Genomic DNA, 13,709 nt, shown 5'->3' on the forward strand with positions numbered 1-13,709 from the left:
AACTTATATCATTAAAAGATTATACTGACTACTAAGTACAATTTTCCATTGACACACACACACAAAAACGACATGTAGTCACAACATCCAAGGATACATACTCAGACCATACCATCAGTATGCTTTTTATGTTATTATTGCTTATCATTTATTATTGCTTTTATAGATTAAACATGCAAAATATTAAGCAATGTTTTTTGTTGGTGGAGCATTATGTCTTTATGAAAACATAGCAATACAGTGTTCTAATGGTGGTATTACATTCTGAAAGGAAGCACTGTTGAATTAATGGTTGTTTTCATTTGGTAGGAAGTATCTTAATAACATTGTTATTGATAGTCTTACTTATCTTCTCATGGAAACCCTCAGCCTGACTATCGTGGGCCTTTCTTGCGTGTTGTCTCTGTTCCTGCCAGAATTCTTTCCAGCTTTCTTCCAGAGTACGGTGATGTGGGTGTTAATTTAATTAATTATTCTTAGTTGGCATAGATACGGTGTAATGTGGAGTGAATGTCTGTATAGAAGCCCCACCTTTGCCCCCCAAAGTTTTGTTGTTGGTTTATTTTGTTTGTTCGTTTTTAAAAAAAGAAGCTTTGAGCGGTCGAGTATAACGGAACAATAGCGCTCCCTAGTGGCTGGCAGACCCCCCCCCCTCCCCTCCCCTCCCGTTGATGTCTGGGGTAGGCAGGGAAACAGGTTCAACCATCAGCCCCGTTGTGAACGGACGTGGGTCCGTTATTTTTGTCCTTTTATACATACACTATCCACCGTGAGAGCGACTCGACATCGTTGAAACACCAGAAGCTGTTTGCTTAATTGAAAAGAAACGGACTCTCCCATCAATTAGACGGCACCGACTTTTTGTTCCCGTCTGACATGGCGATCGCACACGTAGCCACCGAGTACGTCTTTTCCGACTTTTTGTTAAAGGACCCGACGGAGACCAAGTACAAAGGCATCCGTCTCGAGTTGGCTGTGGACAAAATAGTCACGTTTCTGGCGGTGGGACTGCCTTTGTTCCTCATCTCGCTCGCCTTTGCTCAGGAGGTCTCAGTGGGTGAGTTAAATGTGTGAAGAGACAGTTTCATTATGTGGGAAAATGCAATAAAATCAAACTGACATGGAGTGTAGGGTGAAGATGAGTGTTTTACTATGCAGAAGGACAGAGGTGTGGAAGAAGGTGTGGTTTGAGTCTCCACCCGTCTGCTCCTTTCACTCCCAGACAGTGAGGCAAGCATCCTGCTGCCTCTGCAGCTGCTGCTGGTGCTGATGATGATGATGATGGTGAAAACAGTGGCATGCTGACACACGTGTTCTTTTCATGGATGAGCTTGTTTCTGAATGCAATGAGTGCGAGAAAAGACACAAACACATATGGCACAAGTTTGATCTGCATACCTCCCTCTGGAGTGTAAACAAAAATCTAGCTCCATCAGCAGTTTCACAAATCTACATAATCCCCTTAGGTCACAATGCTCATAGTCCAACACACTGTCCATAATCAGACCAGATGGATCATTACTCTGCAAGCCTTGTGGGAACTACTGTTGTGCTTCTGAGGTTGAAATGCAAAGTGGTTCAAAATCTATTATTAATGTTCCCAATTAAAAATAGTGTGGCAGTCACAAAAAAAATAGCTGCAGGAAGGAAAGTCTTCTGGGCTATAGAAACACTGAGTTGCGAATTGGCTTATTTTTAAGCAGAAATGGGATGCCATAGGATGGGTGTCAAACATCAGCATGCCACAGGGTCCCGTGGGGGAATTTGGGTGGCTTGGCTAAGTATGAAAATTGCAGAAAAGCAGTGAATTTACTTCTTAGTTCCAGTTTCTTAGTTCCAAAGGTTAGTTACATAAATAATAAAATACCAAACAAGTGCGTGAAAAGATGGGAGAGGTAAAACCCAAACAATACAAGTTAACGCATGGCAACAGGATCACAGACTGTATTTAAAAGAAGTCAGGACACCAAAATGACGACTGTCATCTTACATTTTATTTTGTTTTATTTACAAAATTTCAAAATTTGCACTTTTGCTAAACATCAAAAGGTCATTGCTCTGATGCTGGAGCTCAAATAACTGATAGTTGGTGTGGTTGTATCTAGTGAACAGAAAACACATGGAAGATGTTCCTGTCCACTGAGTATGAGGGGCATTTTTTTCTTAATTGTGCATACTTAGAATCCCTGCCACAACAGGCGATGACGTAATTATTGGCTCAAAATATGCTGAAAGCAATTCAAAGCAACTGGACCATGAGTGCAGAAAAAAGAAGGCTGCATTAATTTTTCTGAAAAAACAAGCCACCCATTAGCACTGATTCTTTGTTTTCCTCTGGGTCCTCAGGCACCCAGATCAGCTGCTTTCCTCCCACTAACTTTTCCTGGAGACAGGCTGGATACGTGGACTCTTTTTGTTGGGCAGCAGTGCAGCAGCAAGCAGACAGCTCGCCACTGTGGCTACACAAGGTACACACAGTATAACCAAACACAGACAGTAAATGCACTGGACATGTTTATAAAAAAAGGTGCAATGTTATGTTAAAGTGCAGGAATTTGTATTGAAACATATACACACCTGTGCAATAAATCTTTTACACATATAGTATGCTCATTTATACCTGCACAATAAACATAATACTATGCTGAAATCTAATTATACTAGAAATCGAATTTATAACTAGTGCATTGCTGATTATATGTCAGTTTTAATTTAATGAAATGCTATTTTTATCACTTGTTTTTTTTTTATCAGTTGTTAATGTTTTTTTTTTTATCATTTATTGGCAGATTAATACTTCTGTTAATTAATTACCTCTTCATTTGTAAAACGTCATTAATTTTCATTTTGTAGGTCTTCGAATAGCTAAATTAGATATTACATTAACCATAATGAAATAAGTCTCATATTTTCAACAGATGCTAGGCACATTACAAATTTATTTAAACAACTACTTAGTAGACACTGAAACGAACTACAACCTTGTATATACCCACATCATAATCTGGTGATGATCAAATTAAACATAATAATCAAGTTTTGCCAGACGAGTGCTTCCTAAAACATCTGCGAGGGCACCAAAGAACGGCAAAGACATAATTTTCTTTATAATATTAAAAGAATAAACATTATAAAGTAATATTAGCCAAAATAAAGCTACTAATACATTTGTCTTCCTTTCTGTGACTTCCACAGTTCTTCCCATACATCCTGCTCTCACTGGCCATCCTCATGTACATCCCCGCCTTGTTCTGGCGCTTCACAGCAGCTCCGCACCTCTCCTCTGATCTCAGCTTTATCATGGAGGAGCTAGACCGCTTTTATAATCGTGCCATCAGACTAGCCAAGAATTTAGCCTCTTTAGATAGCAAGGATGCACCCGAAGGCACACAGAGGTAAACACCTTGTTATCACCTACAGTCAATGTACTCAACTGCTTTACTCTTGTAGATTTTGGCAGGTGATTAGACTGGGAGACTCCTTTTTTCAAAGTCTTCTGAAGGTATTTATTTAAAATGTTGGTCTACCACTTTTTTATTATAGTATGAGCTAGCTTGAACTTTGACGACAAACTACACATATGAGGCCATTAATTTACACATGCAGCCAGTTTATAGAGACGTCATTTAGAATAGAAAAGAATAGAATAGCCACTTTATTGTTATTCAGAACATACAACTGTTAGTGCACACCAGAACGAAATTTCGGTGCATTTACTCGCCATCGGGCTTTACAATATAAATAATAAATAAATCCAAATCGAAAAGGTTGAAAAGAATCTCAGATATGTACAAGTAAAAATATAAGAGAAATGTACTATATTTGTATTCATGTAGAGAACATTTAGTCATCCTACACTCACATTTTTAAAGCTGCTAAATGCTTCATTTATTTTATTGTTGCTAACTGGGTCTTCCTGCTATTTGGTGAAAGGTAGGCAGCAGTACACAGGACATCTGAATTCTTTTCATTTTGTATCTGCTGAAGAGTGATGGCATCTTTGGTGCCATCTTGTGGTAGTGTTAAAGAAGCAAAGCTGGCAGGGAGAAATGCTTGTCTTTCACTCCTGACATACAAAGTGGGGCATTTTTTGAATATTAGTGATCATTAAAAAACCCAAAATGTAGTTTAAAAACTATTTTCCACAAAGTGCTATGAAACTGAAGTCATTTTATCTCATGCTAATTGTTCATTTACCTTTTTCCTGCTGCAGTGCTTCGGACCTGACTGAAGGCTGCTTTAAATACCCTTTAGTGGAGCAGTATTTAAAGACCAAGCGCTTCTCTCACAGACTTGTGGTCAAGTACCTGGCATGTCGGGGACTGACTCTGCTGATCCTCCTGCTTGCATGTATCTACCTTGGCTATTACATCCTGCTAGCTTCTCTCACGGATGAGTTTCCGTGTGACCTGCGGACAGGAGTGCTGAAGAACGACAGCATGGTGCCGTCTCCTGTTCAGTGTAAGCTTGTTGCAGTTGGTGTTTTCAGGCTTCTCAGCTATATCAACCTTGGAGTGTATGTGATTCTTGCTCCATTAGTGGTGTATGCTGCTCTTGGGCCAGCACGTCAAAGCTCCAGCTTCCTTCGGCCTTATGAGATGCTGCCAGGATTTGGTGCTCTGGGTCTGGTCACCCCCGTCTACAATGACCTCAGTATCTATCTGCTGTTTCTGCATGAGAACCTGAGCGCACTTAAGTCCTTTAAGTGTCTGCAGGTGCGTCTCAACACTAAAACTGTGGGTGAAGCATGGGCACTTGTTTGTGTTGTTCCTTTCTTCTTAGGAAAATTAGAAAAATGTCTCTTCCACAGGTGCTTGAATTGTTGCAAGAGGCTGATGATGAGGGGTTTGACACCATGTGTCTACTGCGATCTCTGGGGCAGGTGAAGACTGATGTTTTAGACAGTAAGAAGACGTGCTCTCACAAGGACAACAAAGAAACGGATAAGGCTGAAGAATAGTTACTCTCATGTAAGGATAAACTCTTGAGTGTTCTGATGAGAGCCAAAATAAATGTGTTGTATTTAACATCATACTTATTTTGTCTTCCTCCAGTGCCTTGTTACTTCTGATGAGATGACCTGATGAGGATGCTCTGATGGAAAAGAAGCACTGAGATGAACTCCTTTGGACTTGTTTTTATTGGAGCTGTTGTAGCGTGTTAAGCTACAAACCTGTAGTTTGACCAATTCAGTTTACCTTACCTTCTTACTTTAATGCATGGAAATACTCCAGAGATAAGTGGAGCAGGTGTCGCAATTTTTTCTACATAGGATTTCCTATTTTATTTTTTTTTTGCACACGTCTTTGCTCAGGATCCAAATTGCCTTTAAATCAAAGTGAGCCATGTTCTTCGGACAGCTGCTTCCTATCTTTTATTATAGAATGAGGGAAGCTTCTTAATACTTTGTTTTTATTCGTTTACATGTGTAATTATTGAAAATAAGCCGCAATAAATTAAGACCACTTGATATTATAAAAACTGGAACTTTTGTTTGTGTTGTAAAGCATTTTTGCCTTCTAATGTGAAGTTATCAGCATTGGCATACTGTATATGATGTACTTTGGTTTGCACTCACTAAAATTAAAATATAACCTAAACTGTCCAAATTACATGAAAGGTACATTTATATTTTTCCAAGTACTGTAATACTAATGGTATCACTGCCAGAATGACCATTTTGGATTATTATCCTTTTATTTCTAACTTAATTAATACACACTCATGGCCACTTTAATAGGTACAACTTATTAGTAGCACATTGGACACCTTTTGCATTCAGAACTGCCTTAATTTATAATGACATCTATTCAACAGGGTATAGAGATTTTGATCCATACTGAAATCATAGCATAAATCAGCAATATTGAAGGTAGGCTGTGGTGTTTTATCAATGCCAAACTGGTACTAAGGGGACCAAAATGTGGCAGCAAAATATCTTCCACACCATTACACCACCAGCAGTGTGAACCATTGATACAATGTAGGATGGAGCCATGCTTTCATGCTGTTCATGGCAAATTCTGACCCTACCATCTGAATGTCTGAATGCAGAAAATGAGACTCATCAGAACTTTTTTCCAAACTGATGTCCAGTTATGATCAACCTGTGTGAGTAGCCTCAGTTTCCCGTTGTAAGCTGACAAGTGAGGCACTCACTGTGATTTTATATAGTTGTGGCCTGTCTGCTTCAAGGCTGGACATGCTGTACATTCAGAGATGTTCTTCTGCATACATTGGTTGGAACAAGTGGTAATTTGAGTTATTTCCTATTAGTTTAAAGTAGTATAGGCACTCTGTAAACCCTAGAGATAGTTGTTTGGAGAAATCACAGTAGCTCAGCCATTTCTGAAATACAGTTGTTGTTGTTGTTTTTTTATAACACAAAGCATCAGTGGAGCCACTACCATTGTATGTTTCCCATACATAAATGATGACTGAATGAAAGCTCAAGAACATTTTACGCTTTATCATGTATTAAGAAAAAAGTGCTTCAATTCCATTTCACTTTCCCTGTCAGACAGTCGGTGTAGTAATATGGGCAGAATACTGAAACAAAAAACAAACAAAAAAAAAAAGAAAATCTAAATCTAAATGTGAGGGCTATACAATAATTTCTTTTATTATAAATGCAGTGTATGAAATATCATAAACGCCTTACAAAGCAGAAACAACGGACTGTGCTTGAGGCTCCGCCTTCCCGGCCTACAGGTCTGCTAAATCATATGATTGGTTAATCTTTAAAAACGTCATCTGTGTTGCCCAATGAGCTTCACGAACTCAATGTTCGTATTTATTTGGTTGGCGAGACGATCGACGTGGTAACGAAGGATTAGTTTGTGCAATTCTCAATACGTATACTCAATAAATCCGGAAAAAATATCATCACATCGAAGTACATTCCCTTAGCTGTAGCATGCTTTAATCGTTCCTTCATATGCAGGTGAGTGTGTTTAGTTCCGTTTAGAGCAGCTTTAGAATCACATATCGAACTAGATCGGTTAGCTGCCTATATTAGCTTAAGTTAGCTAAAAACTTAGCCGGGCCATATGCATTCTCTGACATTGCATTTAGATTTAAAAGTTTCCGTTTCATTTTTTACTATTCTACAAATAAACTTTAAAACTATTTTTTTGGTTATCCCTTTTTTGGCATAAGTATGTGAAGGAAATTGTTCGGCGGAGGTAATTTGTGTTAGCTAATAAAGTTAGCACTCGCTAACGGTTTTGTAATGATGTGTCCCCAAGTGAGACAACCACGTAATTTAAGAAAGGAGAAAGCTATAATTTGATTGAATCCTCCCTCCATCCTTACTCGGAGCAGCAGACATGGTAGAGCCGACAACACGCAAGTTTGCATCCCTAGAAGAGGAGCTGGGCTTCTGGAAGGAGCAAGCAGAGAGATACGAGCAAAGGTACTAAAAAAAGGCATACAATCGGGGGACTTACTTTTAGGAAATTACTTTCTGCAGTTATTGTTATATAATTCTTAACATGTGCTGAGCTGATATTTTGGAGGTGTTGTACATTGCTCTGTCACCAGGGCTGAGGAGGCTCAAGAGGAGCTGCAGGAATTCCAGCAGATGAGTCGGGACTATGAGGCTGAGCTTGAGACAGAGCTGAAGCAATGTGAGGGTCGAAACAAAGAGCTCCTGCAGGATAATCACCGGCTTCGTGTAGAACTGGAAAACATAAAGGTAGACAACCTTGATTTTAAGTAGGCTGTGGCCCCTTAATAGAGGGACACAAGCACTGATGCTCCACTTAGTGACATTGAGGATTTGGAACAGACACACCCCACACAAGCAGCTTTTAGCCTACCAACATTCAGCTTGTTATTGCTACTGCCACTAGGAAAATTGCTGCCTGGGTATAAAGCAGCTGACTGCTATTTTAGTCAGTGGTCCATGGGGAAATAAGCATAGTGGAGAAAGTAAATTCAGTTGTGTGTTCAAAAAATGCTCAAATGTGGGGAGAGGGAACTTTTTAAAGGGTTTATTGTCTCAACGTTTAATAAAATAGTCAGCTTTTCTTATTAAAATATGAACGGCAGCTGTGTTGATTAATTTGCCATGACCTTGCCAAGCTGACACTGTCAGTTTCAGTTTATTTGTTCTTGTGCTTTTTGTAGGAGAAATTTGAAGTCCAGCATTCTGATGCTTTGAGGCACATATCAACACTTGAGGAAGAGCTGGGAGAGACCAGAGCAGTTAGAGATCATCTGCAGAAGTATATCAGAGAGTTAGAGCAATCCAATGATGACCTGGAGAGAACCAAAAGGTCAGTGCTTAAAAGTTGGTACATGTTCACACAGCCATGCTGTGCCTGTTAGACTTGCCAATATATAAACAATATTGCATAATATGTCCTCTCTGCTTGTCTCAGGGCTACCATCATGTCTCTGGAGGACTTTGAGCAGCGGATGAACCAGGTCATTGAGAGAAACGCCTTTCTTGAAAGTGAGCTGGATGAGAAAGAGAACCTGCTTGAGTCTGTTCAGAGGCTCAAGGACGAAGCTAGAGGTACACACAATCATCCACTCAAAGCAGCTTCTCAGGTTCACAAGAACTGCTGATTTCTCTTATCACTGACTCAGTGAATTTTGATAGTTTGATTAATTCAGCAGTTCCTGTTTTTATTTATGTCCTGTTCTTCCCGTTTATTGTACATCTGACTGTTAATATATAATAATTTTATAGGATATGTTTTAACTAGTAACCTAGGTAAAATTATTTAATGGGTTTTATAAGTGTTTATGAGTCTATGCTTAACTGGTCTTCACAGACAGCTATAGGCATATATTTTAGTGTTATATGGTGTGTGGAAATTCACTTGGTGAATCTTTCTAAAGTGTGGAACGCTATCACAGTTAATATATTGTATGTGCTTTTAATGTGCTGTGAGAAACTGAACCGGCAGTTGGTCGTCAGGTTTCATTGTGCAACCAGCGTCACCTTTACTTTTGTTTTTGATCATGTTTGCCTGCCCCATATGCCAGCTTTTTCCACAAATATAAATTACTTCTGAAAAACTATAATAGGTGGTTGGTTAGAAGATGGTTTAAATTCTGTTACTTCTGTAACTTGCGGCAGACCTTCGCCATGAGCTGGCTGTACGACAGAAGGAGAGACGGCCATCCAGCAGCCTGGGCAAAGACACAGATCGTCCTGATACGATGTTACCCTCAGCTGGAAATCCTTCCATCCCCGTCACACCCTCCAAACCTATTAGTTCATATGTCACAACCCCAGCTTCCAACATCCGGAGAGGTAATATAAAACTCTATCTTAATAAGTACCTCTATACTAAAAAAACATGTGTTTATCAGCTTATGTGTGGTTGTTGTTTTAGGCGATAGTCTAACAGGAACCCCGCTTACTACATCGGCTAGAATATCTGCACTCAACATCGTTGGGGAACTACTCAGAAAAGTTGGAGTAAGAAAGTTAATACTTGTACTGAAAGTGCTATGTTGGTTTGTATGTCTTTATTATTGATTTCTGTATTTATTTATTTTAATCCTGCCAGAATTTGGAGTCCAAGTTGGCATCTTGTCGAGACTTTGTGTACGACACATCCGTCAACAGACCGGCGCTTACAGTTGGTCCTGGCAGTCCTTCGGGTTTAGATGCAGGTGCTGAGCTCCAGGCGGTGGGCCTGAGCCCTCCTTCTCAGTATGACAGGTGAGGGAATGTCATCATGAGTTTACAGTAGAAGATCTGTTTTGAGTAATACACGTCTAGCTATCTGCATACTTTATGATTGGCCTTCTTATGGATCCAGATTGCACCTTGTTACTTCTCTGTTTGCCTAATTTCCAGCTCTTAAAGTTGCTGTTTGGTATTTTAGAGTTTTATTATTCTATTTTTGTTGATTGTCCCTGGAAAAAAGTTTAGTAGCTTATTGCATGCTAACAGAATTTAATAAAACTTAATGGCTATTTGAATATTTCAGAATCTGCATGATACTTTAATTTTACTTCCTTAAATTAGGTGCCTTTTATCTTTACCACTTTGCCAACTGGTAGTGATAACTGGTGATAATGGTGTTTGTAGCTAAACAATGTAATACATGAGGTAATGTGTAGTTGAATGTTGGCATATATAGGTCTCTACACCAGTTATAACCTGTATAGACTATGCATAGAGTCTTTACCTTCTCCTAGGAGAAATTATTCAAGCTGTTTTATGATCTGAGCAGTTACTGTCATATTTCATGCCTGCATATGGAACAAAATGGCCGGGTTTGCATCAGAAGTTGAGGGGGTGAGCTCTGCCTGTCCAGCTACCCATCACAAAACCTGGAAACTATTCCAACGGTTGTTTTTCCACGTCTATCAATATATACTGAGGTGTCAAAACACCAGCACAGGGGTGCCGTCAAATGTCATCTTTATGGGGAACAGAGTTAAAAATGGATGTGGCCTCTGGGCCTGAAAAGCTAGATGAAGTTGGGCTAAACCCAAGCAGTGACATGTGTAATGTCATGATGTAATGGCCAGCAGGGGGCGTCTCCGGGGGTTGCAAAATGAACTCTGTAAAAGGTCGATGGGAGAATGATGCTCCCCTCTTTACTTTTATGACATGAGTAAAAATGTTCCTGATGACTTTATAAAGTCATTCATTAATTTGAAGTCTTACTGAACAAACATGATGTTTATTTTGTGCATTCTGGCTCCATTCAAGATGTGAAATGAATGATAAAGCAGGATATGCTTTAGGGTCTGGCTGCCTAACTTTGTTTAATAAGCCACTAACTCACAAGCATTGTTATGGGTCTCTCAGTCAGAACCACCCTGTGCTTGTTAAACACAACAAACAAAAAACAAGATGGCAACAGTCCAAATGCAAAGCCTTGAGGCCTTTGACTGTAACTACATTTGAAAAAAGATTGTGACTCTGAATGTACAGCTTTAGCTCATGAGTTGAACTTTGTTTTTCAGTTTGGTGAAACGGTTAGAGTTTGGACCAGCTCCTCCAAGAGGGATCTCCCATGGTGCCCAGTCTCCACAGGGAGGGGTCAAGATACTGCTATGAGAGGGGAGGGGAAAAAACCCTTCCTTTCTCTCTCCCTCCTGACCTTCCTCATATGACACCCCTGGACTTTGAGCTGAGCTGTCTTCCTTGTCGCCGTACGTCCTGCTGATTGTCCTTGCACCGTGCCCTCACTGAGCAAAGAGAGAGGCTCTGCCCATTAACACACGAACTTCTGCTCTCTCAGGCTTGTACCACACCATATCACAGGAGGCAGCACTACATCCTGTGGACCCTACCATTCGCAGCATATCTTCCACTATATCTCTAATGCTGTGGTGGCTAACTTAAAAAAAAAACAAAAAAAACTCATGGACCTTCTGTGTTTTCTGTGGTTGGATCAAGCACAGCAGGGCTTTGTAAACATTTCTGCTCCTACATCACTAATCTAGTGCACTAGCCTATTAATCATTATCCATGTAAGGAACAGTTTTAATAATTAAAAGCACTGGAAAGTGACCCTGGTATAGGGACCAAGAATCTGGAGTATTGTTTATGGAAAAGTTGAGCAAATATTGTGTTTGTGACCAAGTCAAAACCAAAGCTGTGATAAATGGGAAAACTGAAAATAACAAAAGCAATAGGTTTGTTTTTCTTTGAGATATATATGAAAAACATGGTTTAGCTTTGTCATTGGCCTTTTCTGTGTTTATCGTTTCCCATCATGTCTTGAAGAACACAGATTGATATTTTGGTTTAAAAATATTTCAGACTGGGTGAATGAATGAGCTGACAATGAATTACTTCCTGCCATGAATTGGCGTTAGTATTTCAGCCAGCCTTCATCACTGCTGTTACTTCTTCAGTTTTTGGGCTCTTGCTTTGCTGCAGTGCCACGGCTGATCCAGGTGTTAAAATACTGAAACAGATCATCGTCTCTGTCAGATTTTCATCGAGAGGGGTGCCACTTGACTTCATGGTGGTTAAAGTAATAGCATTTAGTATACCCCCCCAACCCCATTTCGTTATCATTCGGGTCCTTCCTATTACCTCCCTCCAACCATTTCACACACCAACTATTTTCTGCTTTACTGGGGTTATAAAAGATAAAATTTATCATGCTGAAGATTTATGATCTAATGTTATCATAAACCTTTTTACTGATGGTAGCTGGCAGTATATTTTAGACAGGCACTTGAATGTATAGTATCTCTTTCTGCCACTTAGACTTACATGGTGGACATATGGTAAACATGATAAGCAATAATAGATTTTGAAATGGTCAAATTAGCACTGTTCGTATATTTGTGTAGGTATAAAGAAGACTTTGAAATTAGGAAATGGAGCGATTCTGTGACAGCTATGCTTTTCCCTGAAATGTTTCTGTTTAAATGGATCTTGTCACTACTGCCATCCAGCAGCTCATTAAGCAGCTCATTAAGCAAATATTAAAGTTGCATATCTAAATATGACCTTTATACAGTAGCTATCACTGTATACTGCACTGTAGCCTTTGTGTAGGAATTAACTTGTAACATCTGAAATCTGGAGGTCCTCCTGTTTGCAGGACAGTTTAAAGGGGGCCTGTAATGCTTGTTTCTACAGTCATATTAATGTTCTTGAGTGTAACCGAGGCGCTATGAAGGTCACACAGTTAAAAATAATCATCATTTGTCTCATTCAGGACCTTTTTACAGTCCGAGTTTATCCACTGCCTGAAACAAGTTATTGTAGATCTTAATTTAGGCCAGCTTTTTTTTTTTTCTCTTATGTCTGCTCCCTCCTAAACGGAAGTTTTGAACCTCACTGAAATGAACACATTAAGGATATCCTCTTTAACGACATACAGAGTAGACAGAAAATAGTCTTTAGAGCAGGCTTGAACTAGAAATATTGACTCACAGGGAATCCTAACACATATGCTGACCTCATGATTTGAAACTTTGGCCTTGTTTCGTCTATAAGTGTGACAGAAAGTAAAGGGAAGCATAACTGGTCCCCTTTAATCTTCCTTGAGCTACTTCCAGTTGTAATCCTTGTAATCACTGTGTACTGGCTGTTTGTTTAGGACGCCTGCAGCTGCTTCTGTATGCTGACTTTAAACTGTTTGTGCCTGAGGTACTATACCCAACTTTCGTCCTGCTGGTTTGCAGTCGTTTTTTCTTTTTCTACTAAACTGAGCAGATGTGAATAATGTGAGTGAGTTACTGACCAAGACAGAAACATTAAAAGGAGAAAGTCAAACTATTTTTTTTTTCTTTATTTCTTGTGCAGGTGGTTCAACAGGTAATGGATACAAAAAGTGCCATGTAAACATTTGTTGAATACAAAGAAAATTATAAAATGAGATTGACTTAGTTTAGGGTGATCAGGGACTTTTTGTTTCTAAGTACAGTAAATCTGGAGAGAGGAAAGCTACTGAAAGAAGATCTGAGCGTTGCTTAGTGCTCCATGTTGATATGTGACTCAGTTTTCTGGTTAACAGTAACCGAAAACCTTGTCTGACCTCAAACATTTCATAAACCGCGTCTCTAAACAGGTTTGGACACATGAGAGGCACAAATAATATGACGGAAGCTAAAAATGTTTTTCCTTGGTGGGGGGTAATAAACAACACTGCTGACTAGAAGCAGACTGGGGATTGAAATATCTGTCTATGCATCCAATCTGAAACCCTAGAGTGGTGCTCTGGAACAATAACAGCAGTCACAGGCAACAGGACGACGGTAACTGATAA

At 39.5% G+C, this 13,709-nt stretch overlaps 2 protein-coding genes across 4 annotated transcripts; both read left to right on the plus strand.

Moving 5' to 3' along the window:
* Positions 1 to 659: 659 nt before the first annotated feature.
* On the plus strand, positions 660 to 5,481 carry LOC113023720 (pannexin-1). Of its 2 annotated transcripts, XM_026170040.2 has the most exons (7): positions 660 to 1,057; positions 2,347 to 2,468; positions 3,196 to 3,395; positions 4,214 to 4,461; positions 4,540 to 4,715; positions 4,811 to 4,970; positions 5,055 to 5,481. In XM_026170040.2, the coding sequence occupies exons 1-6, from the start codon at positions 877 to 879 to the stop codon at positions 4,958 to 4,960; spliced, it is 1,077 nt and encodes a 358-aa protein (XP_026025825.1). In that variant the 5' UTR covers positions 660 to 876; the 3' UTR covers positions 4,961 to 4,970; positions 5,055 to 5,481. The 2 variants fall into 2 exon arrangements, with proteins under 2 accessions (XP_026025825.1, XP_026025823.1); XM_026170038.2 differs by having other exon boundaries at positions 4,214 to 4,715.
* A 1,304-nt stretch (positions 5,482 to 6,785) lies between these two features.
* Positions 6,786 to 11,609, plus strand: LOC113023722 (nuclear distribution protein nudE homolog 1). Of its 2 annotated transcripts, none has more exons than XM_026170044.2 (9): positions 6,786 to 6,943; positions 7,324 to 7,414; positions 7,543 to 7,696; positions 8,131 to 8,279; positions 8,385 to 8,521; positions 9,092 to 9,268; positions 9,351 to 9,436; positions 9,528 to 9,682; positions 10,942 to 11,609. In XM_026170044.2, the coding sequence occupies exons 2-9, from the start codon at positions 7,329 to 7,331 to the stop codon at positions 11,033 to 11,035; spliced, it is 1,038 nt and encodes a 345-aa protein (XP_026025829.1). In that variant the 5' UTR covers positions 6,786 to 6,943; positions 7,324 to 7,328; the 3' UTR covers positions 11,036 to 11,609. The 2 variants fall into 2 exon arrangements, with proteins under 2 accessions (XP_026025829.1, XP_080158470.1); XM_080302344.1 differs by having other exon boundaries at positions 6,796 to 6,943; positions 7,248 to 7,414.
* The last annotated feature ends 2,100 nt before the right edge of the window (positions 11,610 to 13,709 follow it).

This window comes from Astatotilapia calliptera, chromosome 6, assembly GCF_964374335.1.
Source record: "Astatotilapia calliptera chromosome 6, fAstCal68.1, whole genome shotgun sequence".
NCBI lineage: Eukaryota > Metazoa > Chordata > Actinopteri > Cichliformes > Cichlidae > Astatotilapia > Astatotilapia calliptera.

Bases quoted from the DNA above. Each gene is read 5' to 3' on its own strand.
- LOC113023722 (XM_026170044.2), top strand. From the start codon at position 7,329: ATGGTAGAGCCGACAACACGCAAGTTTGCATCCCTAGAAGAGGAGCTG. The intron at 8,522-9,091 runs GTACACACAATC...AACTTGCGGCAG, and splicing joins GCTCAAGGACGAAGCTAGAG to ACCTTCGCCATGAGCTGGCT. The intron at 9,269-9,350 runs GTAATATAAAAC...TTGTTGTTTTAG, and splicing joins AGCTTCCAACATCCGGAGAG to GCGATAGTCTAACAGGAACC.
- LOC113023720 (XM_026170038.2), top strand. From the start codon at position 877: ATGGCGATCGCACACGTAGCCACCGAGTACGTCTTTTCCGACTTTTTG. The intron at 1,058-2,346 runs GTGAGTTAAATG...CTGGGTCCTCAG, and splicing joins TGCTCAGGAGGTCTCAGTGG to GCACCCAGATCAGCTGCTTT. The intron at 2,469-3,195 runs GTACACACAGTA...TGACTTCCACAG, and splicing joins CGCCACTGTGGCTACACAAG to TTCTTCCCATACATCCTGCT.